The 25,332-nt window shown below is 43.8% G+C and overlaps 1 protein-coding gene across 1 annotated transcript in view; it reads left to right on the top strand.

The window, feature by feature from the left end:
• Positions 1 to 24,924, top strand: part of LOC126184880 (testis-specific gene A8 protein-like) — a 124,144-nt gene extending 99,220 nt beyond the window's left edge. The window contains exons 3-5 of the mRNA XM_049927510.1: positions 4,373 to 4,624; positions 6,123 to 6,229; positions 24,686 to 24,924. Of these exons, the coding sequence (XP_049783467.1) occupies positions 4,373 to 4,624; positions 6,123 to 6,229; positions 24,686 to 24,778 (452 nt within the window). The 3' untranslated portion in view covers positions 24,779 to 24,924. The remainder of the gene's footprint in view (positions 1 to 4,372; positions 4,625 to 6,122; positions 6,230 to 24,685) is intronic.
• Positions 24,925 to 25,332: the final 408 nt, after the last annotated feature.

Raw genomic sequence — 25,332 nt, 5'->3', positions numbered from 1 at the left:
CCCGGCATCATGGTGTGGGGAGCGATCTCCTACACTGGCCGTACACCACTGGTGATCGTCGAGGGGACACTGAATAGTGCACGGTACATCCAAACCGTCATCGAACCCATCGTTCTACCATTCCTAGACCGGCAAGGGAACTTGCTGTTCCAACAGGACAATGCACGTCCGCATGTATCCCGTGCCACCCAACGTGCTCTAGAAGGTGTAAGTCAACTACCCTGGCCAGCAAGATCTCCATATCTGTCCCCCATTGAGCATGTTTGGGACTGGATGAAGCGTCGTCTCACGCGGTCTGCACGTCCAGCACGAACGCTGGTCCAACTGAGGCGCCAGGTGGAAATGGCATGGCAAGCCGTTCCACAGGACTACATCCAGCATCTCTACGATCGTCTCCATGGGAGAATAGCAGCCTGCATTGTTGCGAAAGGTGGATATACACTGTACTAGTGCCGACATTGTGCATGCTCTGTTGCCTGTGTCTATGTGCCTGTGGTTCTGTCAGTGTGATCATGTGATGTATCTGACCCCAGGAATGTGTAAATAAAGTTTCCCCTTCCTGGGACAATGAATTCACGGTGTTCTTATTTCAATTTCTAGGAGTGTAGATGCATGTTCTGGAGTTTCTTAGATTCCTAGCACAGATCAGCTTACCTCCAGTGCCTCCGAGGCCCGTTACACCCCCTTTGTATAAATAGGGTTTATGTATCAGGGCCACGTCCACGTCTTGTCTCCCCAGGCAGCTACTCAGGGCAGCAGAGGCCCCTTTACTGAGCTGCAGATTAATCTGCAGCACGTCCAGGCTCTGTCTTACTGCCATCTTTGAGAACCATGACGGTGACCTGCGAGAACCCTAAAAACAGTTACAGGTCCTGCTCCCGCATTGCCTTCAGGGACTTCTCACCAACCTCCACCACCAGGGTTCGTCCTTCCGGAGCAACCTTCTGGTTAATCACTCTCCAGTTTTCTGTCGGGACTTTTGGGTTCTGGGCCCCTATTTTCCCGAACAGAGTCTTGGGAGGGACTTCCTTAAGGATCTTGTGTACCCATAATGATATCTTTGTGGTCTTAAGAAGCTCTGCTGCGGTCTTAACTAGCAGCTTCGCATCTTCCCACAGGGATATCATGGGCACCTTGTCCGTGAGCCATGTGCACCCCCTCACAGACAAAAATGAGTGCACCACGATCTAGATAGACCTTCCTGAAGTTGGGGCTTGGGCCAGCGTCTCTCCCCCCTCCCCCAATCTTTACAAAGACGGCCATCTGTACTAGTTTCTCCTGCTGCGAGGTAATGGCCACCAGGGGGTAACCTTCCTGGATAACTGCCATCCTAAAAACCGAGACTGCAGTAGTATAGTTCTATTTCCCTATTTATTGCCTCGGTTTTTTCTGGACTCGCTTATCCAGGGAGGAGGGCGTCTTTGATTCCTCCCTTATCCGCTTACTACCTGTCTTTGACGTTGTGGGGGTCTGCGTGTCCCCTTCAACCTGAGACAGTTTTTTCCTGGGGGTCTTGGACTCTAGTCCCTTTAATTCCCTCCACTTGTGTTTAGGAGGCCATTCTTTTCCTTCCTTTCCCCTCTGTTCCCTGAGTAGCTTCCTCTTTTGGGCCCCAGACAAGCCTTTGATCTTAATCTGGTCTAGCTTCTCGGTTATAGTTCCCACTTCTGGCTCAGGTCTAGACCCTGATTCAATAGTGGAAATACCTTCTATCGGTTCAGTCCCCGATGTTTGGGTATCTGAGGTCTCAATTTTCCCCTCAGTTTCTTTTTCTTTTTCTGTAGTCGTGTCCATGTTGGCCCCACGAGATTTGTGGATCTAGGAGGTCGACACCACGAATACCCCACACGGTGTAAGGCTAATTACTCAGGGAGGTCGTCCAGTATCCCTGAGGCTCTGCTTGCGACACATCTTCCCATGTGCCTTGCACCCGTCAGCACGGATCTCATCACACCTTGGGTTGGGTTGGGTCAGGGAATAGGGTAGGACTAGGAGTAGATAGGGAAGATGGGACGTTGTGGGACACTCTTAGTCTGATCCATCGGCTGAGGCCTTTCCGGCAGTAGGTCTTCTACCTTCGGCATAGCCCTCAGCTTCCAGAGGATACGCAAGCCTCTCCAAGCACACGGACAGTGTGCTTCGTCAAGGTGGTGTCCCCCGGAGAGGTTAATCAGTGGCTTGTTTTCTTTTGTTTCAATCTGTTTCTTTCTTGAACTCCATATTTGGTCAACCATGCTTCTTCCATTCCGTGGATTCTGGTTTCTATGTACTGGTTATTCCTGTATTCTAATTGGCAGATGTTTTATAAAAATGATAAAGATTTAATAACACGTTAAAATAAAGAATCTGGTGTATATACAATATGTAAAGTATCCGGACACCTGTCTGAAAATGACTTACAAGTTCGAGGAGCCCTCCATCGTTAATGCCGGAATTCGATATGATGTTGGCCCACCCTTAGCCTTGATGATAGCTTCCATTCTCGCAGGCATACGTTCAATCACGTGCTGGAAGGTTTCTTGGGGAATGGCAGCCTATTCTTCACGGAGTGCAGCACTGAGGACAGGCATCGATGTCGGTCGGTGAGGCCTGGCACGAATTCGGCGTTACAAAACATCTCAAAGGTGTTCTGTGGGATTCAGGTCAGGGCTCTGTGCAAGCCAGTCCATTACAGGGATGTTATTGTTGTGTAACCACTCCGTCACAGGCCGTGCATTATGAACAGGTCGAAAGATACAATCGCCATCTCCGAATTGCTCTTCAACAGTGGGAAGCACGAAGGGGCTTAAAACGTTAATGTAGGCCTGTGCTGTGATAGTGCCACGTAAAACAACAAGGATTGCGAGCCCCGCTCTATGGTCTAAGGCGCCATGTCACGGATTGCCCCCCCCCCCCTCCCCCCCGGAGGTTCGAGTCCTTCCTCGGGCATGGGTGTGTGTGTTGTTCTTAGCATAAGTTAGTTTAAGTATTGTGTAAATCTAGGGACCGATGACCTCAGCAGTCTGGTCCCTTAGGAATGCACACACATTTGAACACTTTGAAAAACACGACCACACCATAACACCACCGCCTCCGCATTTTGCTGATGGCACAACACATGCTGGCAGATAACGTTCATCGGGCATTCGCCATACCCACACCCTGCCATCGGATCGCCACATTGTGTACCGTGATTCGTCACTCCACACAACTTTTTTACACTGTTCAATCGTAAAATGTTTACGCTCCTTACAGGAAGCGAGGCGTCGTTTGGCATTTGCGGATGTGATGTGTGGCTTATGAGACCTCGCTCAACCTTGAAATCCAAGTTTTATCACCTCCCGCCTCACTGTCATAGTACTTCCATTGGTTCCTGATGCAGTTTGGAATTCCTGTGTGATGGTATGGATAGATATCTGCCTATTACACATTACAACCCTCTTCAATTGACAGCAGTCTCTTCAACTGTCGGCCTGTATGCTTTTGTGTCCCTTCACGTTTCCACTTCACTATCATATCGGAAACAGTGGACCTAGGAATGTTTAGGAGCGTGGAAATCGCGCTTATAGACATATGACACAAGTGAAACCAATCACGTGACCACGTTCGAAGTCTGTGAGTTTCACGGAGCGCCCCATTTTGCTCTCTTACGATGTATAATGACTACTGAGGTCGCTGATATGGAGTACCTGGCAGTAGGTGGCAGCACAATGCACCTAATATGAAAAACGTATGTTTTTTGGGGTGTTCAAATGGTTCAAATGGCTCTGAGCACTATGCGACCTAACTTCTGAGGTCATTAGTCGCTTAGAACTTAGAACTAATTAAACCTAACTAACCCAAGGACATCACACACATCCATGCCCGAGGCAGGATTGGAAACAACTGCCCAGTGTGCCTCGGCGTCGTGTATTTCTAACGTCGCAAGTAGAGAGACAGAGACGGTCAGAAATTTCTTTCACATTCTACTACAAGGCAATACAAGTTAAAAGCGTCACGAAGGGAATTCCTGAATAACGCTGAATACATATCTTTTTTTCTAATTTTAGTTTTACAAGGAAGATCTTTTTGCAGTTCCCTATTTGACCTGGATTTCTAACACTCTGTAGTGCAAGTCAATGGAAACATTTTACACGCTAAATTTTTCTACGTACCTACAGTGATACCCTCAATCAAACTGAATTCAGTAAAAAGTTATACACACTTCCAATAAGAGTGGTATTTATGCGTCATTACCTTCCGTTAACGCTGTGCCGAGAACAGTAACTTTGAGCTAACGTAGCGTCTCGAGTATCAAAGATACGCTACTTTCCTATTTAAGTAACATGCACTAGAGCCTCCTCTACAAGATTCTATAATAGTCAACTTATTCAGTAACTATCACTTTTTTCAGATCCAGAGCAGTGTGCATTGGCGGCATTGGCACCATCAGCGGCATCGGCACCATTGGCGGCAGCAGCAGCTGAACAGCCCAAGACATCAGCTGAACCACCACTACCGCCAATATCAACACAGCCACCAGCACCACCAGGATCTCTGCCAGACACAGCACCATTAGCACCACTGTCGCCAGCATCTGCACCATTAGCTGCAGTACCAAACGAACAGCTCATCGTCACCGCAGTGCCGTCATTGCCATTTCCAGGTAACATTTGAATAGATACTTACCTCTTATCTTCCACTCTCCAACAAACCACATCCCATATCCCTAGTAAGCCTCCGAAATGTAACAGCCCACAAGCCCATTTGTCAACAGGGCCAAAAATCTCAAGCGATAAGTGGTTACAGATTACATGGTCACAACACCCACCTAGAATACTCTCTCCCAACCATCCATTAATAATCCAGCTACCGATATTTTTAACCAAATCTCCCAAACAGATATAGCTTTGTTATCAATATCAGAAGCCAAATTCCTAAACCCAAAGACTCTCCTCCATGAAATCTATAATTAAATACTCTATTTCAAAAGAATTCCCAGGAGAAATTCAGTTATCATAAAATTCACTGATTCAAATCCCTTCAAGAATCTAAGCCAGTAAGTGTTCTATTTGTACCCATGCCACCTTCACCCTGCTGTCCCCTTGCAGGTCAAAACCACATTTGCCTCATTGCCCACCGATCCTCATTGATGTTGTCAGTTAGGTAGACCCTGAGATCACCGTAGAAAGGTTGTGTGGAAATTAAATTCCAATCCCTACCTTGAGCCGGCCGCGGTGGTCTAGCGGTTCTAGGCGCGCAGTCCGGAAAAGCGCGACTGCTACGGTCGCAGGTTCGAATCCTGCCTCGGGCATGGATGTGTGTGATGTCCTTAGGTTAGTTAGGTTTAAGTAGTTCTAAGTTCTAGGGGACTGATGATCACAGATGTTAAGTCCCATAGTGCTTAGAGCCATTTGAACCATTTGAACCCTACCTTGAAATTTGCATCATTTTGCACTCTGTGGTTCTTACCAAGGCCATGCTTATTTAGCCCTTTCACCGAATCAGCAAACACAAAAAAAAAAATGGTTCAAATGGCTCTGAGCACTATGGGACTCAACATCTTAGGTCATAAGTCCCCTAGAACTTAGAACTACTTAAACCTAACTAACCTAAGAACATCACACACACCCATGCCCGAGGCTGGATTCGAACCTGCGACCGTAGCAGTTCCGCGGTTCCGGACTGCAGCGCCAGAACCGCTAGACCACCGCGGCCACAAACACCACTGGCCACCTAATCCGTAACGGAACCTTCCTATGCCTCAAACGGTATGCAACTGAACTGGGACTCGCCAGTCCTAATCCATCCGACGCCCCCATTGCCTACTGTATAGTGATCACTTCACCAGTAAATGTAAGAACCCTCAGTCCTTCCCACCTGTCCACACTGACAACTTCACAAAGACTTTTCTAATCTGAAATCTCTTCTCACCTGTAAAACATGCAACGAATCCTATCCCTTTTGTTCCAACATGTGTACAACCAAAGCACCTATCAAAAAGGGCAAACCAACCTCACGGATCTTATCTTTTAATAGTCCAATCCATACTAGCAGCTCCAAGTCAGATGTGCGTTAGTTTATAGATTACAGCTTATGTAAAGAACGGACTGAACTTGCAGAATGTTTCTTTATTGGAATATTGTCTCTGTTTCTCCTTTCAGGTGAAAATGCAGGCAGTGCTGATGTGGTGTTGGTGCAGGGGTCTGACGAAGACTTGATTGTGGAATATAACGATTCCATACCATTGTTCGAGAGCGATACACATGATGTAAGTAACAGCACTGTAGATGACACAACGTTGATACTCTCACAAACGCCATCTTGGTTGCGGTATTGATTGTCACGCGGGTTTTTTTTGAATTTTTTTAGAACTATGTCGGCATTCTTTAAGCGGTTATCCACAGTTTCGGAGGTAATGCTTCATCTACCCTTTACCAAACTATGTCCATCCCATAGCATCAACAACGAAAGAGAAGTTCTTCAGGTATTTCGATCACGCAATTTACAGACTGCAGTACTAAATGTTTTCAGTGGCCGTCTCTCCGTGCGAGAACAGAATGTGGCTGAGTTAAGGATGTAATTTTATCGGACCTAGTGATTGTCAAGCAGCAAATTATAACTTTTATATAATTGTGTTACGGTTCTTTTTCCCCAACAACTGGTTTCTCACTATAAATACTTCTCCCTTCGACCACCTGCACCACATTTAGCTTCCATGCTATGTTTTTCATTCTTGAGATTAAATTTCAAAGATCTTGGTTCATGTTCACCACCGTCTACAAATCTGTGGGTTGTTCGTGAATACCATGAAATGTAGAATGATGTCACGTATGTTTTCGTACAAAATTACCTTTCATACTCGTCATATCTGCAGTTATCGTTGCGGATAATGGTTTTCATTTGCGGCAGCACCTTTCGTAAAGAGCGAAAATTGTATATCTCACTCATAGCCTTTACCTACTACAGTTCTTGTCCGACATGCCTCGGGTTCCGTTGCCTCGTCCGGTAAAATGCCTACATTTTTATAACGATGTAGGGGTCGGAGGCTGGTTAGTGAAGTTGAAATAGTTCCTGTGAATTACTATGGGTAGAGGTTATACTCAACAGTCATACCAAAATAATAACTGGCTCCTTCTACCGACCCCCCGACTCAGATGATGTAATATCAGAACGCTTCAAAGAAAACTTGAATCTCATTACAAATAAGTACCTCACTCATACAGCTATAGTTGGTGGAGACTTCAATCTACCCTCGATTTGTTGGCGAAAATACATATTCAAAGCCGGTAGAAGACAGAAGACGTCTTTCGAAATTCTACTAAATGCTTTCTCTGAGAATTACTTTGAACAGTTAGTTCCTGAGCCCACACGAATTGTAAATGGTTGCGAAAACACACTTGACCTCTTAGCCACCAACAATCCTGATCTAATAGAGAGCGTCATGACGGATACAGGGATTAGTGAACACAAGGTCATTGTAGAGAGGCTCAAAACCATATGAACCAAAACCACTAAAAATGAACGCAAAATATATATATTTAAAACAGCAGATAAAAATTCGCTTGATGACTTCCTAAGAGAGAGTCTCCATTCCTTCCAAGCTAATTATGTAAGTGTAGACCAGATATGGCTCAAATTCAAAGATACAGTATTGACAGTAGTAGATAGATTCACACAGCTTAAGTTAATAAGAGGCGAGACTGATCCACCATGGTACCCAAAACACGTCAGAACACTGTTGCAGAAGCAACGAAAAAAGCATGCCAAATTCAGAAGAACGCAAAATCCCCAAGACTGGTTAAGTTTCACGGAAGCTCGAAATTTAGTGCGGACGTCAATGCGAGATGCTTTTAATAGTTTCCACAATGAAGTCTCAAAATATGGTAGAAAACCCAAAGAGATTCTGGTCGTATATAAAGTACACCAGAGGCATAAAACAGTCAATACCGTCACTGCGCGATAGCAATGGAAATGTTACCTATGATGGTGTCACTAAAGCGGAGTTACTAAATAGTTTTCCGTAATTCCTTCACGAAAGAAAACGGAGTAAATATTCCAGAATTCGTAACCAGACCAGCTGTTTGCATGAGTGACATAAAATGAGATATCTTAGGTGTTGTGAAACAAATCACTTAAGTAAGGCAAGTCTTCCGGTCCAGATGGTATACCAATCAGGTTCCTCTCAGAGTGTGCAGACACAATAGCACCTTTCTTAGCAATCATATACAACCGCTCAATTAACGAAAGGTCTGTTCCTAAAGACTGGAAAGTAGCACAGGTCACACCAATATTCAAGAAAGGAAATAGGAGTAACCCATTGAATTACAGACTCATATCACTGATCTCAATTTGCAGTAGGATTTTGGAGCAAATACTGTACTCGAACATTATGGATCACATTGAAGAAAATGACTTACTGATACATAACCAACACGAATTCAGAAAATGTCGTTCTTGTGCAACACAGCTAGCTCTTTATTTCCATGAAGTAATGAGTGCTGTCGATAAGGGATCTCAGATCGATTCCATATTCCTAGATTTCCAGAAGGCTTTTGATACCGTTCCTCACAAGCGACTATTAATCAAATTGCTTGCATATGGAGTATTGTCTCAGTTGTGTGACTGGATTCGTGATTTCCTCTCAGAGAGGTCACAGTTCTTAGTGACAGATGGTAAATCGTCGAGTAGAACAGAAGTGATATCTGGCGTTCCGCAAGGTAGTGTCATAGGCCCTCTGCTGTTCCTGATTTATATAAATGATCTAGGTGATAATCTGAGCAGCCCCCTTAGATTGTTTGTAGATGACGCTATAATTTACCGTCTAGTAAAATCATCAGACGGTCAATTCCAATTACAAAGTGATCTAGAGAGAATTGCTGTATGGTGCGAAAAGTGGCAATTAGCACTAAACAAAGAAAAGTGCGAGGTCATCCACATGGGTACTAAAAGAAATCCGATAAATTTTGGGTATACGATAAATCGCACAAATCTAAGGGCTGTCAGTTCGACTAAATACGTAGGAATTACAATTACGAGCAACTTAAACTGGAAAGACCACATAGATGATATTGTGGGAAAGGCGAAACAAAGACTGCGCTTTGTTGGCAGAACACTTTGAAGATGCTACAAACCCACTAAAGAGACAGCCTACTTTTCACTTGTCCGTCCTCTGCTGTAATATTGCTGCGCGGTGTGGTATCCCTACCAGGTAGGATTGACGGAGGACATCGAAAAAGTGCAAGGAAGGGCAGCTCGTTTCGTGTTATCGCGCAATAGGGGTGAGAGTGTCACTGCTATGATACGCGAGTTGGGGTGGCAGTCACTGAAGCAAAGGCGGTTTTCTTTTGCGGCGAGATCTATTTATCACTGAAGCAAAGGCGGTTTTCTTTGCGGCGAGATCTATTTACGAAATTTCAATCACCAGCTTTCTCTTCCGAATGCGAAAATATTTTGTTGACACCCAACTACGTAGGGAGAACCGATCATCAGAATAAAATAAGAGAAATCAGAGCTCGAACGAAAAGATTTAGGTGTTCCTTTTTCCCACGCGCCATTCGATTCAATTCAATTGTGGGAAATATTATGGGACTTAACTGCTACAGTCATCAGTCCATAAGCTTACACACTACTTAACCTAAATTATACAAAAGACAAACACACAGTCCCATGCCCGAGGGAGGACTCGAACCTCCGCCGTGATCAGCCGCACAGTCCATGACTGCAGCGCCCGGGACCGCTCGGTTAATCCCGCGCAGCGCGCCATTCGAGAGTGGAATGGTAGAGAAGTAGTATAAAAGTGGTTCGATCAACCCACTGCCAGGCTCTTAAGTGTGAATTGCAGAGTAGCCATGTAAATGTAGATGTACGTTCTTTTCAATATCATCTAGTTCGAACAGTTTTTACGTTTGCGTAATGTATGTATCTCCTATGTTTCACAATGTTCCAGATGTCAGCATTATTTGCTCCTTTTTGTTCATTCAGTATGTCCCGTGCTGCCCATTACTGCTGAGCTTTAGTTGTTACTGTTAGCATCCCATTGCTTAGTATACAGATTTTCTCACATTCTTTAAAAATGCACATTTACTTCCAATACTCAATAATGTCTCGTTCCTACTAACGTCTAATCTTTTCTCGTAGTTTGTCTACTGGGAATCGATTAATCGAATCACACATACTAGTGGAAAATGAAAACGAAGGCTTGTGACATAGTGGGCTCTTGTTCAAACTTTTTCAACTTGGGATACCAGCGTCACACGTTCGCCTCATCAGTGTCTACGTCGAGGGATGGACATTTGACGTGGGAGCTGCAAATATCTTGTCCACCGTTCGTCTAATTACTGCAGGCGTGCCGCAGGGCTCTGTGCTCGTACACCTCAGACGCACCGAAGATCGATCTCGTACAGCTCACTCTTTACGCAGACGATACGACGCTCTACAACAGAAGTCTGAACGGCCATGTACTGCGCCGTAGATTGCAACTCGCTGTCGACACACTTGCAGCACGGGGCGTCAATGATGTCTCCAGTTCAACGGCGGAAAAACGCCGTTCCTGTCGGCGGCCAGGCGCATCAACACTGCACGCGTGTCGCCGATTCTCGTCGGTGGAAGTGCCGTTCCATGGCGTCTTACGGCACAATATCTCGGCGTCACCATCGACCGCCGCCTTACTTGGCGCCCACACGTCCAGGTGGTGAAGAAAAAAGCCAGGAGCAGACTCACCAAACTCTACCCCTTACTGATTTCGAACTCGAGGCTTCCCTCGCGGCTGGGCGTTACGCTGTACAAGGCTCTGCTCTGTCCTATCCTTGGGTACGCTTTTGTCATTAGGTATTCGCTGCCGACACACACATGAAGACGCTTCAGACCGTGCAGAGTCGTGCCATACGGCTGGCTCTGCAACTGCCATATGATTTTCCTGTCACACCACTTTATGACATGGCAGAAGTTCCTCTGCTTCGAGACCGTTTGAAAGTGACCACCTGCATCTTCTAAGAACGTGTTGGACGGTCCCGCAACAGCAAGGTACACAGACTGTGCCGCAAACTGCCGCGCAGCGTCGCCACGCGACGGCCGCATCTGCTTACTGTTTAGGTAGCTCCGAAGAAACTGCGTAGAGGACAACGAGAATACAGTCCAGAACGAAGACGCCCAACACATCACAAACGTGGAAGGCAAAGCAAGAATTTGCTGCGAGCTGCAACATACGTTGGAGGGACAAGTGGTTTATCAGTTAAGTCCTCGAACTGGGCCAGTTGGATGCTCCTGCTGCTATATCAGTTCCGGCCAAGGGATCTCTCGTCTGCACTAATAATGGCAATCGGATCCCAACACATCGGTAGAAATATCAAAATACTGCTAGAAACACACACCTACATTACGATGAACTCCTCCCCTGTACTTGTTCGATATCGACGATAGGGTACGGTATTTATCATGTGATCACAGCCGCCAGGTCGTAAACTAGAGAGAACCACATGTCTGCCAAAGACTATGCCATACCGTTTCCTAGGCATGGTAGAGAAATTGACACTACTTAAACAATACAGGATGTTCATTTTCACAGAAGACATTGAAATATCTCCAAAAATACGCATCAGATCCAGAAACGTCATAATTCCAATCTGCTTGTGTTGGAAGGGGACATCCAACGATACCAAATTCGATCCCACCCCAGCCCGTGCCCGAGTGGCGGGGGCAATTTTGAAATCTTCAGTGGTAGCCCCAGCTTTTTATTGCAGATTACGATTCTCGGCAAAGTCTACATCCGTATTTCCCGAAGTATTTTCTTCGTTTCGCAACAGATGACGCTGTGATCGGAGGAGTAGAAATGGGTACACAATCGTAATTTACGACATACTCTGCAATGGCCCTTGAATATCCCATGACACGTGGGACCCCACCTCCATGCTGCGGGGGTAGGACAGGCCAGTATTTCATAACTTCTAATCGGAAACCAAATTCGCAACGCTGTATTCCTCCGACATGTCGGACAGGGGACTACTCGAAGCGCCACCGTGGCCGTGTAGCGAACTACGATGTATAATAACAGTCAGTACACTGTGACCGTTGCTCACGTATCGTGCACACGTAGAACAGATGGCGGCTCTAAACATAACGATACTTGCGCATTGTTTATTGTCTGCTCACCTACCTACATTTCGGACAACAGACGTGCAAGTGGATGATGAATATTGCAACCACACAAGGTAAGACTGATATGATCCTTATTTACGATGAACGTAGGAGAAATGTTGAGGCTGCTGTTGCCTTGTATGCTAAGCGTTTTCCAGAGAAAGCTCGCTGTCGTTCGCTCTTTTACAAGGCTGGGGACGCCTTTATGTCTGATTGCAACGCACAGACCGGAAAAAGGAAACAAAGCCACGTGTTGCAGGAGGTGCTAATGAAATAGCTGCACTAGTGGTAGTGCACCACAACCCATGGATAAGAGCCCGCCAATTACACCACGATTCCTGTATGCCGTAGGTAGTATTGTCACAATACTGAATCGTCATATGTAATATCCATACTACGTGTCATTCCATCGAGAACTTCATGGCGCCGATTTCCATAACCGGTAGTGTTAGGCGTCAGCAGGCGCGTCAGCAAACGACTACCATGTTCCTTGCCGAGGTATTATTTTTCGATGAGTCTACATTCACAAACCCTTGGTAGCGTTCACCGGCATTACATTACTGGAGTGTAGACGATCCCCGCTGGTTACGGCAAGCTGACCATCAACAACCTTGATCGGTTAACATTTAGTGTGTGTGGTCTTTCAAAATAAAATAATGAAATGAGGTGTGATGTCCCTCAACTACATACCCACAGACTCAGAGGTGAAATATTAAAAGTTTTGGCTGGTTTCGTTGTCTAGGACCTGGGGTACGTAGTTGCCTCGTTACAAGCCAAATGCTGCTGAGTCTACAGTATACAAGATGAATATACACATGAATCGAATGGTCGAAGGTTCCTATCACTCGGCAATTGCGAATTTTGAACGTAATATAGACATTTATAAATGAAAGACTGCAATTAAATAAATTCTGCAGGTACTATTTTAACGACTTTAAATTATGAGTGCGATAGCAGAAGTACCTTTAAGACTGCCCTTTTTTACTGTAAAACACGTATTGGTGTCGATAGTCCAGCAACTAAATAAAATATAAGTGGAATAACAGGGAAACAATAGATTCCTACTTCACGTAATTAGTTATGAACAACAACATAGCTCACGAGATATTTACTTCTAAACGCATACTACGTCTTCACTGCAGAAGCCACGGAAATCTCACAAGTGCACAAGATGGCACTACGAAATATTTCTATCTCCCGCGACCACGTGCAAACTGCCCCACTCTCCAAGTCTTTCCCCGCGACCGTGCGTCCGTCGCGCCGTACTGCCAAGGACTCTCTCATGGCCTCTCCCGACCGTCTCCCAGTTCCATACAGTCTCTCCACGTGTCCTTTTTGGAACGATCACGGTGATTGCCTAGAGCACTCCCGCCCTGTCTCCAAGCCAATGCACACTCACAAAGGTAATGAAACACATTCGAAATACTGGATTTACATTTAAATAACTTGAAATTAAATAAATATTCCTATGACTGGACTATAAACACGCTCTAACACACATTATTAAATACATACACAAATTAAATAATATACACAAATTAAATTAAATGAACAAAGGAATAGAGCAGAAGTATGCCAGTAGCCTAATGTCTCTGTCCTTTCTAAAACACAATAAAAATTGACCAATTTCTTCATGAATAGTATATATCGAATATAAACAAAGACATAGATGAATAAATGTATCTATAAGCATGCTGCTACCGTTTTTTCGTGTAACTGTGGAGTACTTATGTCCTGACGCGATCTATAGTAATTGTCCACTTTGACCTCCAATAACTCGTTTACTATTCAAGTTACATGCCTGTAATTTGTAACAATTTAGGTTTACACTAATAGCCTTCTAAAGACACGCCGATCGAAAAAATCGGACGAACCGTTTAGATTTTGGAAATTTGTTGCTGGGTGTTACTTGTATAATTTCTCGTCAGATACTAAACTTTAAACTAATAAAGATATTGAAAATCTGATTACACCATCAGAATAGTCGTGCAAATAATGGTAATGTACATGTTTCTTTTTGAGGTATCATGATCCCTCAGGCTATTATTAATTTCTAAGCGAACTGTGACATGTCTGCCATTAAGGTTTCACAAAGTACGCCATGTCTGGCACTCCCGGCATGTCTCCTTCATCGACACAGCGTCACCATAGAATTCGCACTTACACGGTCCTTGGACCGCGTGGTCTGGCATCACGCGACTGCTAACGAGCCGCGGTTTGCCGAGAGGCACGAGCGGTGCCCACCAGCTCTGAACTTAGAATATTTTCAGGGCGCCACAACTCGCCCGTTATCTCACATGTGGCAACGAGGGGATCAAACGCATTGGTCCATCCATATGTTATCGACGGCACGTTGAATCGACGCCAATATGAAACGTTTTTGGGATAGAAAGTACCGGTACTGCTATTGGACATTAGACAACGTATGTGATTTCAGCATTACGGTTGCCTAGCGCATCTCGCAACTGACGCACGGGAGTTATTAGGCCATGTTTACAATGGTCAGTGGTACGGCAGAGATGGCTCGAGATATTTAAAAGATGAAGTGTACTAGCAAGTGCCAACCGGTCGTAAAGACATGGTCGACCGCATCAGAAACATCTGTGCTGACATTCTCACAGATATGGTACTGTTGTCCTATGTCATTTTAAAAGCGGATAGCTAAGTGTATTGAACACATACTCTAATTGGAAAAGTAGAGTAGCGTTCGCCTCAAGCTACGGGCACAGCGGAGCGTCGAGTAGTCCCCTGTTCGATATATCGGAGGAATACAACTTATACAACTTTGCGAATGGGGTTTCCAATTAGAAGTTATGAAAGACTGGCCTGTCCTACCCTCGCAGCATGGAAGTGGGTCACACGTGCCACTGGATGTTCAAGAGCCATTGAGTAGCATGTCATGAATTACGATTGTGTACTCATTTCTATTCCTCCAATTACAGTGCCATCTATGGCGAAACAAAAAAAATACTTCGGACAAAAAGTATTTAGAGTTTGCTGTAGAATCGTGATCTGCAATAAAAAGCATGGGTTCCCACTAAAGATTTCAAAGTTGCCCTGGCCAACCGCGCACTGTGTAGGGTGGGATGTCGACTCTGGTATCGTTGGGTGTCCTCCTCAGAGACCGACAAATTGGAATTCTAACCTTCTTTGATGCGATGTGTAGTTTCAGTGATATTTCGATGCCTTCAGTTGAAATGAACGCCTCCGATGCGAGCGATAATTATGGTGGCGCAAATGGCACTCCCTCCCCTTTCTCTTTAGACCAATCAGAAACAGGCTTGCCATCCTCTACTCTCCTCTCCCAACAATCATGCTCTTGTAACTTGCATGGCTGACTCCAGTTACAGCCAGGTAGCATCCCCAGGTTGAATGAAGCCAAATTACAATGTCTAAGCAAAATAAACCGTGCAATGTTATTACTATATGAGAGATTGCTATAAGTCTTGTTTAGTAATTACAGGACAGTCATGGTATGATCATTGGTATTAATGTAATTTCGACTGACCCATAGCCAAAGACACACGCTTGACATCTAGCACACTGCAATGTTTAAAAAATGGATGCTGCGTAAACTTAACTGTGATTAATAGTAAGTATGCTTAAAATGTGGGCAGAACTCATATATGACAAGCAATAGTTCTGTGCGACGTCACTACAAGACTCGTAAATAAACTGACGAAAAGAAAGCTCAACGCCGGCCGCTGTGTGTCGAGTGGTTCTAGGCGCTTCAGTCTGGCGCCGCGCGACTGCTACGGCCGCAGGTTCGAATCCTGCCTTGGGCATGTATGTGTGATGTCCTTAGGTTAATTACGTTTAAGTAGTTCTAAGTCTAGGGGACTGCTGACCTCAGAGGTCAAGTCCCATAGTGCTTACAGCCATTTTTCAAAAAGCCCAACGCCAAAATATAATTAATATATACCAACGAATTTTTGGAAATACATTAGTTTCGGTGGCATATTTAAGTGATTAATATTGTAAGATTTCACATTAGTGTAAACGCGAGATACAACACAGAAAATGTGAAATGCTGATACATTAATAAATGGTATAACCGCCAGAATGTTGAATACAAGCATGCAAACGTGCGAGTATTGTGTTCTACAGATGCAGCACGTCTGTTTGTGGGATGGGGTTCCCTGTATGTGGCACTCGGTCGGTCAACACAGGGGCGGTTAAAGCTGTTTGTGGATGACACTGGAGCTGTCGTCCGATGATGTCCCATCTGTGTTCGACTGATGACATATCTAGTGATCGAGCAGCCACATTCTGTAGAGCACGTTGGGTTACAACAGCGTTATGTGAGCGAGCATTATACTGTTGGAAAAAATCCCGTCGTGTGCTGTTCATGAATGGCAGCACAACAGGACGAATCACCAGACTGACGTACATATTTACAGTCTGGGCGCCTGGGATAACCACGAGAGTGCTCCCTCTGTGATACCAAACAGCATCCCAGTCCATAACTCCAGGTGTAGGTCTAGTGTGTCTAGCACACATACATCTTGGCTGCAGGCCCTCAACTGGCCTCCTTCAAACCAACACACGGCCATCACTGGCACCAAGCCAGAACCAGCTTTCATCAGGAAATACAACAATTCGGGCTAAAAAAAATGGTTCAAATGGCTCTGAGCACTATGGGACTCAACTGCTGTGGTCATCAGTCCCCTAGAACTTAGAACTACTTAAACCTAACTAACCTAAGGACGTCACACACACCCATGCCCGAGGCAGGATTCGAACCTGCGACCGTAGCAGCAGCGCGGCTCCGGACTGGAGCGCCTAGAACCGCACGGCCACCGCGGCCGGCACAACAGTTCGGGCATAGGCGGTAAATATACAGGGTTGTTTCCTACTGGTGAGGGCCCCCATGAAAATCGAGTGAACCTAGGACAATGAAGCTTTCTGGAAACATTCTCAAGGACTTGCGGAAGAGAAATAAAGAATAAGCCATTGAACGAAACACATTTTAATTTCTACGTGAGAGGGTAGCATTTGTTAATTGCATATCATGTTTACGTACGATGTTACAAATGCTGCTCAATGTGACGACCATCAGTACCCGCGGCAGCCTGGAACCCCACACGAGATACCGTTTCACTATTGTTTGCAGCACTTTCCCAATAGTGGACCACGGAAGGTTCAGCTGTCGTGACACATCTCGTGCACACCTTGCAGATCGCAGATTGCGTGCAGCATTATCAGTCATGGCAGCAGTAACTGCTTCAACAACTGGTATAGCAGTTGGTCATTAGTCTCTACCGGGAGCAAATTCCCAAATCGCCAGTTAATTCTAACTTCCGTACCACGTTCTTCAGTCCCGTTGTTGAAAGAGAACTCTGCGTAATGCGTCGATTCTCGAGAAGAGCAGCATCATTACTGCTATTGTTTTGGCAAAGTAGTTTCAACTGTGAAGCCCTCCTCAGTGCGTCCAGACTCATGTTGAATGTTTACAACTGTAATACACACTGATGTTTGTGTTTTAGCTCTTCGTCGCCGTACCAGCACTGGTCCTAACGGCAAGTCATGGCATTAACACTGGTACGAAAGCAAATCCTGCAGCGCATAGACTGAACATTATTTCTATAAATCTAGACACCCTAACGGTAAATATTTTTCCGTGTACACTGGCTATTGTAACGAATGTTTAACTGAAAGCAACCCTATAGTTTTGGGCAAATCTCAGTGTTCGGTTGTTAATCAGATAAAATTACAGAACTGGTGTGACCGGACCGTTAATAGTGCGTGAATTGCGGACGAAGCCGTGTGTGAAACTTGACGTGGCACCACGCCACTTCGGTGAATGAATCAAAAGTAAGTTTAATTGTTTCTACTCCGTTAACCCGTACCAAATTTATTTTTGGCCTTCCATCTCTTTCTTCAAAGGGTGTCGATTTTCCCAACATGTGAATCACCAGCATTCCACGTTAATAGTAGTAGAATATTCTTTTAATTTACTTGTTGCTTCTATATGAACATATTACTAGATTTAAATGATCGCTCTATTAAACGTAGCCGCGGGGGATTAGACGAGCGGTCTGAGGCGCTGCAGTCATGGACTGTGCGGCTGATTCCGGTGGAGGTTCGAGTCCTCCCTCGGGCATGGGTGTGTGTGTTTGTCCTTAGGATAATTTAGGTTAAGTAGTGTGTAAGTTTAGAGACTGATGACCTTAGTAGTTAAGTCCCATAAGATTTCACACCCATTTGAACATTAAATGTAAATCTGCAAGACTGTCAGACCTTGAAGTGATGTCACCACGAAACTTAAATATTTCAGTGCTTTTGTTATTTCTAATTACGATGCGATGTTCCTTTGGAGATGCATGCATGTCCAAAGGAAAAGGTACTGCGCTGACTATAGCCGTTGTGAAATGCAACATATGTATTTGCAATTGCGAATATGGACTACCATCAGCTGTATAACGGAATGATGTCAATGAAAATTCCTGCCGCGCCGGGACTCGAACCCAGATTTACCGTTTATCGCAAGCGGTCGCCTAATCATTAGACTATCGGAGCACGACTTACGGCGAGACACCAACTTCCATATGTTGCCAACTACGTGTCAGCAACCTGTACTCGTACATCTATTGCGTACATTCCCGTACAGGCGAGGAATATTGTATCGTAATTCGAAATAGCACGGTAAATGCACTTTCGTTGTTTATCCGCCGACACAGGGCAAGCGACTTTCAAATAAAATGTCACGCCTGTATGGGAATATACATAATGAGAGTACCGGTACAGGTTGTAGACACATGGTTGACGACATATGGAAGTTTGGGTCTGGCCGTGGAGCGTGCTCGGATAGACTAATGATGAGGCCAACCTCTCGCGATAAGTGAGAAATCCGGATTCGAGTCCTGTTCCGACACAAATTTTCACTGCCACCAATCCATTACACAGCTGATTTGTGTCCATATACACAACTGCAAATCTGTACTCAGATTAAAGAATATGGTGCTTCTCGAAACCGTTTCCAGTGGAGTAGATGTTAGGACAAGTGGCAGTTAAATACATACTAGGAGTGGATGTACGGAAATCCGTCCCGAGAGGAGTCGAGTGACTAGCGCCGCAGAGCGTAGCCAGCCGCGGCAGGGATCAACATAGAAATAGCGGCCGAGCTCTGACCTGCTGCTACGTCTTTTTAGCAGCAGCTACCTAACGAAAAGCCCAGATGCCTATAGCCGGCCGATGAGGCCGATCGGTTCTAGGCGCTACACTCTGGACCTGCGCGACCGCTACGGTCGCAGGCTCGAATCCTGCCTCGGGCATGGGTGTGTGTGATTTCCTTAGGTTATTTAGGTTTAAGTAGTTCTAAGTTCTAGGGGACTGATGACCTCAGAAGTTAAGTCCCATAGTGCTCAAAGCCATTTGAGCCATTTTTGAGCCCAGATACCTATAACTTGAACTGTTAACCTTACGTCAGCACACTCTACGATGGCATGTCAATCGTATATGACTAGGAAGAACAGCTGATTGATTACGATGGTGCGCCAGCATAACAGGCCGAGCATACATTAAAAGAAAGCAGATGGAAAGCATTATCCCGCCGTGAGGCGAACTACCTACATCAACATTCATTCGACGACTTCATTGGAATGACTTACGATACAGCTATTTCGGTGGTAAGAGACATATTGGAATTTAAGGATGAGAGCTGAGATAAGGTAAAAAAGAAGGAAGTGACGACATAACAGGATCAGATTTCTGCTTACATTACAAAAGAAATACAGTAATATAACAGCAATCAGTTACATATGTTTAATGAACTTAATTTTGGTAACCCATTAATTTCTGAGTTATGAAGTATGAACAACGTGTTAGGACTTCGTCGTTATTATATTCTTCATAAGTAGCAAGTCTTTTTTATTAATGGTTACCGATTTATAACCAACAAGTCGGCAGTGATGTAAATAAAGTCACACTCTACTGAGAAATATACTGACAGTTTCTGGTCACTACAGTAGAACATAGAATGAGGTGACAAAGTCAAGGAACAGCGATATGCACATATACAGATGGCGCTAGTATCGCGTAGACAATATATAAAAGGGCAGTGCATTGGCAGTGCTGTCGTTGGTATTCAGGTGATACATAAATAAATGTTTCGGACGTGAGTATATCCATATAACGGGAATTAACGCACTTTGAACGTGGAATGTTTATTGGAGCTAGACGCTTGGGGCATTCCATTTCGGAAATCGTTAGGAAATTCAATATTCAGAGATCTACAGTGGAAACAGTATGCCGAGAATACTAAATTTTAGGCATTACCTCTCATCACGGACAACGCAGTGGGCGACGGCCTTCACTCAACGATCAAGAACAGCGACGTTTGCGTAGAGTTGTCAGTGGTAACAGACAAGCAACAATTCGTGGAAATAATCACAGAAATCAATATGGGATGTACGACAAACGTTTTCGTTTGAACAGCGAGGCAAAATTTTGCATTAATGGGCTATGGCTGCAGACGACCGACCCAAGTGCCTTTGCTAACAGCACGGCATCCACTGCAGCACCTTTCGTGAGTTCGTGACCATATCAGTTGGACCCTAAACGACTGCAAAGCCATGGTCTTCTAGGAGGCCGTTTGGAGCCACTCATGAACTTTATGTTCCAAAACGACGATGGACTTTTAATCGATGCAGTGCGCCATGTCAGAACATTCTGGACAATGTGAGCGAATGATTTGGTCACCAAAATCATCCGACATGTATATCATTGAACATTATGGGGCATAATCGAGAGGGCAGTTCGTTCACAAACTTCTGCGCCGGCAACACTTCCGTAGTTATGAATGGCTATGAAGGTAACACGGCCCAATATTCTACAAGGGACTTCCAGTGACTTGTTTGAGTCCATGCCACAACGACTTGCTGCACTACGCAGTGCAGGAGTAGATCCGGCACGATGTTATGAGGTATCCCATGACGTATCAGCAAACTGGACAGAGTACACTTTTACGTGAATGAGGCGTAACTCATTCGTGAAAATGCCTCCTAGCAGCTACCGAGGAACATGAAATGCTTAAGTTGCATTTCAATCAGAAGATGATCAGTAAATGCTTCAAGACATCCATGGTTTAGGGAATTAGATTCCTTCAACACTTGTGACTATTTCCTGCCATTTCAGTACAATATATCCTTCAGAACAATAAATTTATTCATTGAGTATGTGCAGATTATAGCTCTAGTAAATGTTCAGAGGACTGGAGTTTCATTCTTGACAAATTACGCCGTTGATTATACGTCTTCCTGCATTAATATACATGTTTCAGTGGGTTAAGCAACACCATGGCGCTCCTAAACTGGAAGTTTACGACATATTCGTCGACCACAGTGTGAATGCATCTACAACTGAGGACGTTTTGGTCGGCCTATAGTGATTCTTTATCGTGGTATTTCACGGGGGCACGCTGAACCACTTAATGATATATGCACAACTTTCTTAAAATGATTCACTGTGCGACGAGCTTTCTTTATTCACCTTTTCACTGGAGGTCATTGTCGGCTTGTAGGTAACTATACAACATGCAAAAACTTGTACGCAGTTAACGTTACTTTGTAAGTGGTCTCCCTCACAATATCGATTTGTGATCGTATCATCTGGCAGCGCCATCGTCAGAAACACGTTAGTCAGTATACATTAGTCACTATGTAGTATACAGCGTGTTTCAAACATACTAATCGCATGCCACAAGACTACATCTTCATTTATACAGGAGACAGATATATGGGGTAAATTTTAAGTTACACATCGAAGAAAAACGTTTACCTTGAGGCCAGTTGTAAGCTGGAAGATGTTGTTGCAGAGGTCACCTCATCTCACAGTATGCGATTCTACTTTTTTGTGAAGGTTTGTGAAAATCTCCGTGTATGTGCCTACCCTTCCAACGTATTTGAGTGAACTGTTACCCGCATACATTGAATGCATCAACTCCAGCCATTCTTTCAAAAGTATGGGACGAATCTGACAATCGTCTGTATGTTTGTCGTTCGTTCGGTGAACAGCATATCGAACAGTTGTGAAAGGTGAACGATAATTTAATTCCAAACGTATCTGCTGATGGTACCAGGGTTACATGTGCATGCATTTAAAAAATACCATTGTAAAATCGAATGGTTCTTTCGATTAAAAACCTTAAAAACCTACACATAAGTTAAAATTCACCCTGAGTTTTTGTTTTCATTCTGTATAGGATAGAGTTTTACGATTTCGGATGTATCTTTCTCAAACAACCTGTGTTGTATGAGGACCTCAATTCAGGTAATAAAAGAAAAACCTTTCCTGGTGGAAATATAATTGTTTTCAAATTTTTACCTTTAAAATTTATTTACTTTTGAATGCGATCGAACCAATTCGGGAAATATTTTTCAACTCTGATATTCAACCTCAAAATCTTGTCTTTGGAAGGACTCAAACTTCTTGAGATGAAAAGCGTTATTCAAGCAGATTTGTTTACCATTAAGGAACAAAAACTCGTTAGGCGGCAAGTCAAGTGAATACTGCCAATGATATATTAGTTCTATGTTTTTCTCCATAAGATATTCAGTTGTTTAACATACTGATTTGCATGAGGAGGAATGAGGCGTCGTTTTCGGTTTTATTGCCTAATTTCATCGATGACTTGCGGCACGTGGTAGTATTGCATCACATGATACATTGCTGAGAGAATAAAAATGCATACAGGAGCAAGCTTCAGGTATGCGTATAAATAAATTAGGCATGTAGAAATACCGACCAAATTATGAACCATGCACATCCGGTACTGACAAACAATATTTTTTTTAAATATATTCATTAGTTGTTACTTTCGGTACCTATTTTCATTTTGCTTGGTAAGAATTTCTCAACCAACGTACCTAGAGTTGACAGATGTTCTACAGTAAAACTTGTTCAAAATGGAATCGCACGCGACTAAAGTAATTTTCAAAATTGGATAAATATCCATATTACATAAAACATTCTAGGCTACATAACATTTGTCAATTACCATGCACAAAACATTGAATTTGTAACTATGCACGTATTTATTTATCTTTACTCCTATACAGTAGATGGTCACTTAATATTTAGTCTACTGTAAAATAGAACACTAGGCTATTACACTAGCTGATACATAATTACGGCATGTCTGAATTTTACTGTAAATTGACATTTTTATGTTGTTGTTATCACATTTAATTCTTGTGTTTATTTTATTTACATTTCACTTTTTTCGCCACATACCAAGGAGAGAAAGCTGTTAATTTACATGTTTAAACTTTTTTTCTATGTATTTTTTGCCTTATACAATAGTTCAAACAGGTTGGGACAATTTTCAATTGGTGAAAATCGGATAACATCGTTTATCCATGCAATAGCTTCTTCTGGCGCATTAATTTTTCTAGCTACGTTATTTTGCTCTTCTTATTCTTATTTTTCGTCCTTTTACTCTACCTTTGTCTCCATCTCATCTTCAGTGTTGCGGATTTCTATCAGATCTGTTGGTCAAGTACTTGTAAAAGTGGAGTGAGTTGACAGAAAGAAAGTCATCCCTTCGGATTTAGTCGCCTGGAATAAGTGAAATGCTTTTTATTTGAGTTAATACAGCAATTGCTGTTGCATTTCCTTGAGCTTCGAAAGAATACAGAAGCGTCTTTTTCATCACCTCCAGACCCCGCTTCGTTGATGCACTTGGTGACAGTTTCGACTTTATTTACAGTTTTGGCAAAATAACTCAGTTTACCGTATCCAGGACAGACCGTGCAAGAAAAAAATGCACTTTTGGCTTCTTCAACACTTACAATAAGAGGCTGCATCAGTAATCGGCCATAATGATACTTGAATGTGTAAATAACACGATGGACAATTGGTCGTGATAGACTCGTTGAACCTGGCCGAAACAAAGCCAATTTCACGTTTGTAAATGTGACTTTTGGGTGGCATGTTGCACTGTCTAGGTAAAGGTGAACTTGGCTGTTTCCCTTTTTCATTTTCGCTCTGAAAGGGCCTAGCAACGCTTCCGGAAACCACTTACTACGCACACCTTTTTGTTGCTTCGCCTGGAAGCTTACTGACGTCTGTTTTTGCCACAACTGGGTTTTGCCGCCTTTCCAATCGCTAGTGGCTTTGCTACTTGACCAGTTTCCAAACAGCAGTATACCGATTCTTTCCTTGAACCTTTTTGCTCCGATTTACTTTTCATCTCGAATTGCTGGAGGTTTTGAAGGCAGTGTACGATAAAATAGTTCCGTTTCATCGGTATATGACCATTTCCTTCCGGTCATTATCCTTATGTAGGTAGTGCATTATTGTCTTCCATTCTGTTATTACACTTTCCTGCATATCCTTAGCTTCCCCACACACTTCATTCTACACGATGGTGTCTGGCTTGGAAACTGTCTAGCCATCCTGTGCAAGCCTTAAACTCCATATTCAAAAGCTCTACAGCGACTTTCAGTACCTAAATTTGCAACGCGGTTAGAGACAAAAATAAGTTTTTTTGCCGTGCACTTACGAACCATTCCCATAACATCTCGTTAACTTTTTCATCTCCTTGTCTTGATTTGCCTTTTTGTCAAGTTGAAATTTTCTTTCATTGTTTCAGATGTACGTGATTGTGGATGATTCAGATTACACCTTCGAATTGCCCTTTGAGTGTATGGAGAGCGGCAGATATGCTGCTGAAGCATATATGTGAATTATTCTCATCCTCAACTGAAGATCTTATACCTTACATGTTTTACTATTTTAAATTATTCCTAAATATAAACATTTTATTGCCTATCATAATATAGAAATAGTGTCTTGTATAACCTATCATATATTAGTGAGAAATAAAGTACTTTCACCCTTTATTTGTAGTCACTGTAAACAACCAACTGAGACTTGTGTTACCTTATATGGTGGCTGTGGACTGTGTGACAAAGGGGAGGGGCCGGAACCCCCACAACCACTCACTTCACTCACCTGTTAGTTGTGCTCTGTGGAATGCTGTTGAATGTGCAATGCGCGATGTGTCCTCGGTTTGGCACAGCTACTTTTAGAGTTAAGACTCGCGTACGAACCGGCAGCAACAGGCACGCCGCGTCTACCCAGCCACCAGGTAAGATAACGTTAAGACTCAGCAGCTCTCCTGGTGATTGCAGCAGTCTTCTACTGCAGGCTGTGCACCAATGTGATTAGAAAAAAAAATATCGGCAACCTGCTTTCAATTTATCGATGTAACATAGTTCGTTAATTCCTGTAGACTTG

This window comes from Schistocerca cancellata, chromosome 4 (assembly GCF_023864275.1).
Source record: "Schistocerca cancellata isolate TAMUIC-IGC-003103 chromosome 4, iqSchCanc2.1, whole genome shotgun sequence".
NCBI classification, from domain to species: Eukaryota; Metazoa; Arthropoda; class Insecta; order Orthoptera; family Acrididae; genus Schistocerca; species Schistocerca cancellata.
Note: the sequence above shows the minus strand (reverse complement) of the source record. Positions and strands in the feature narration are given on the sequence as shown.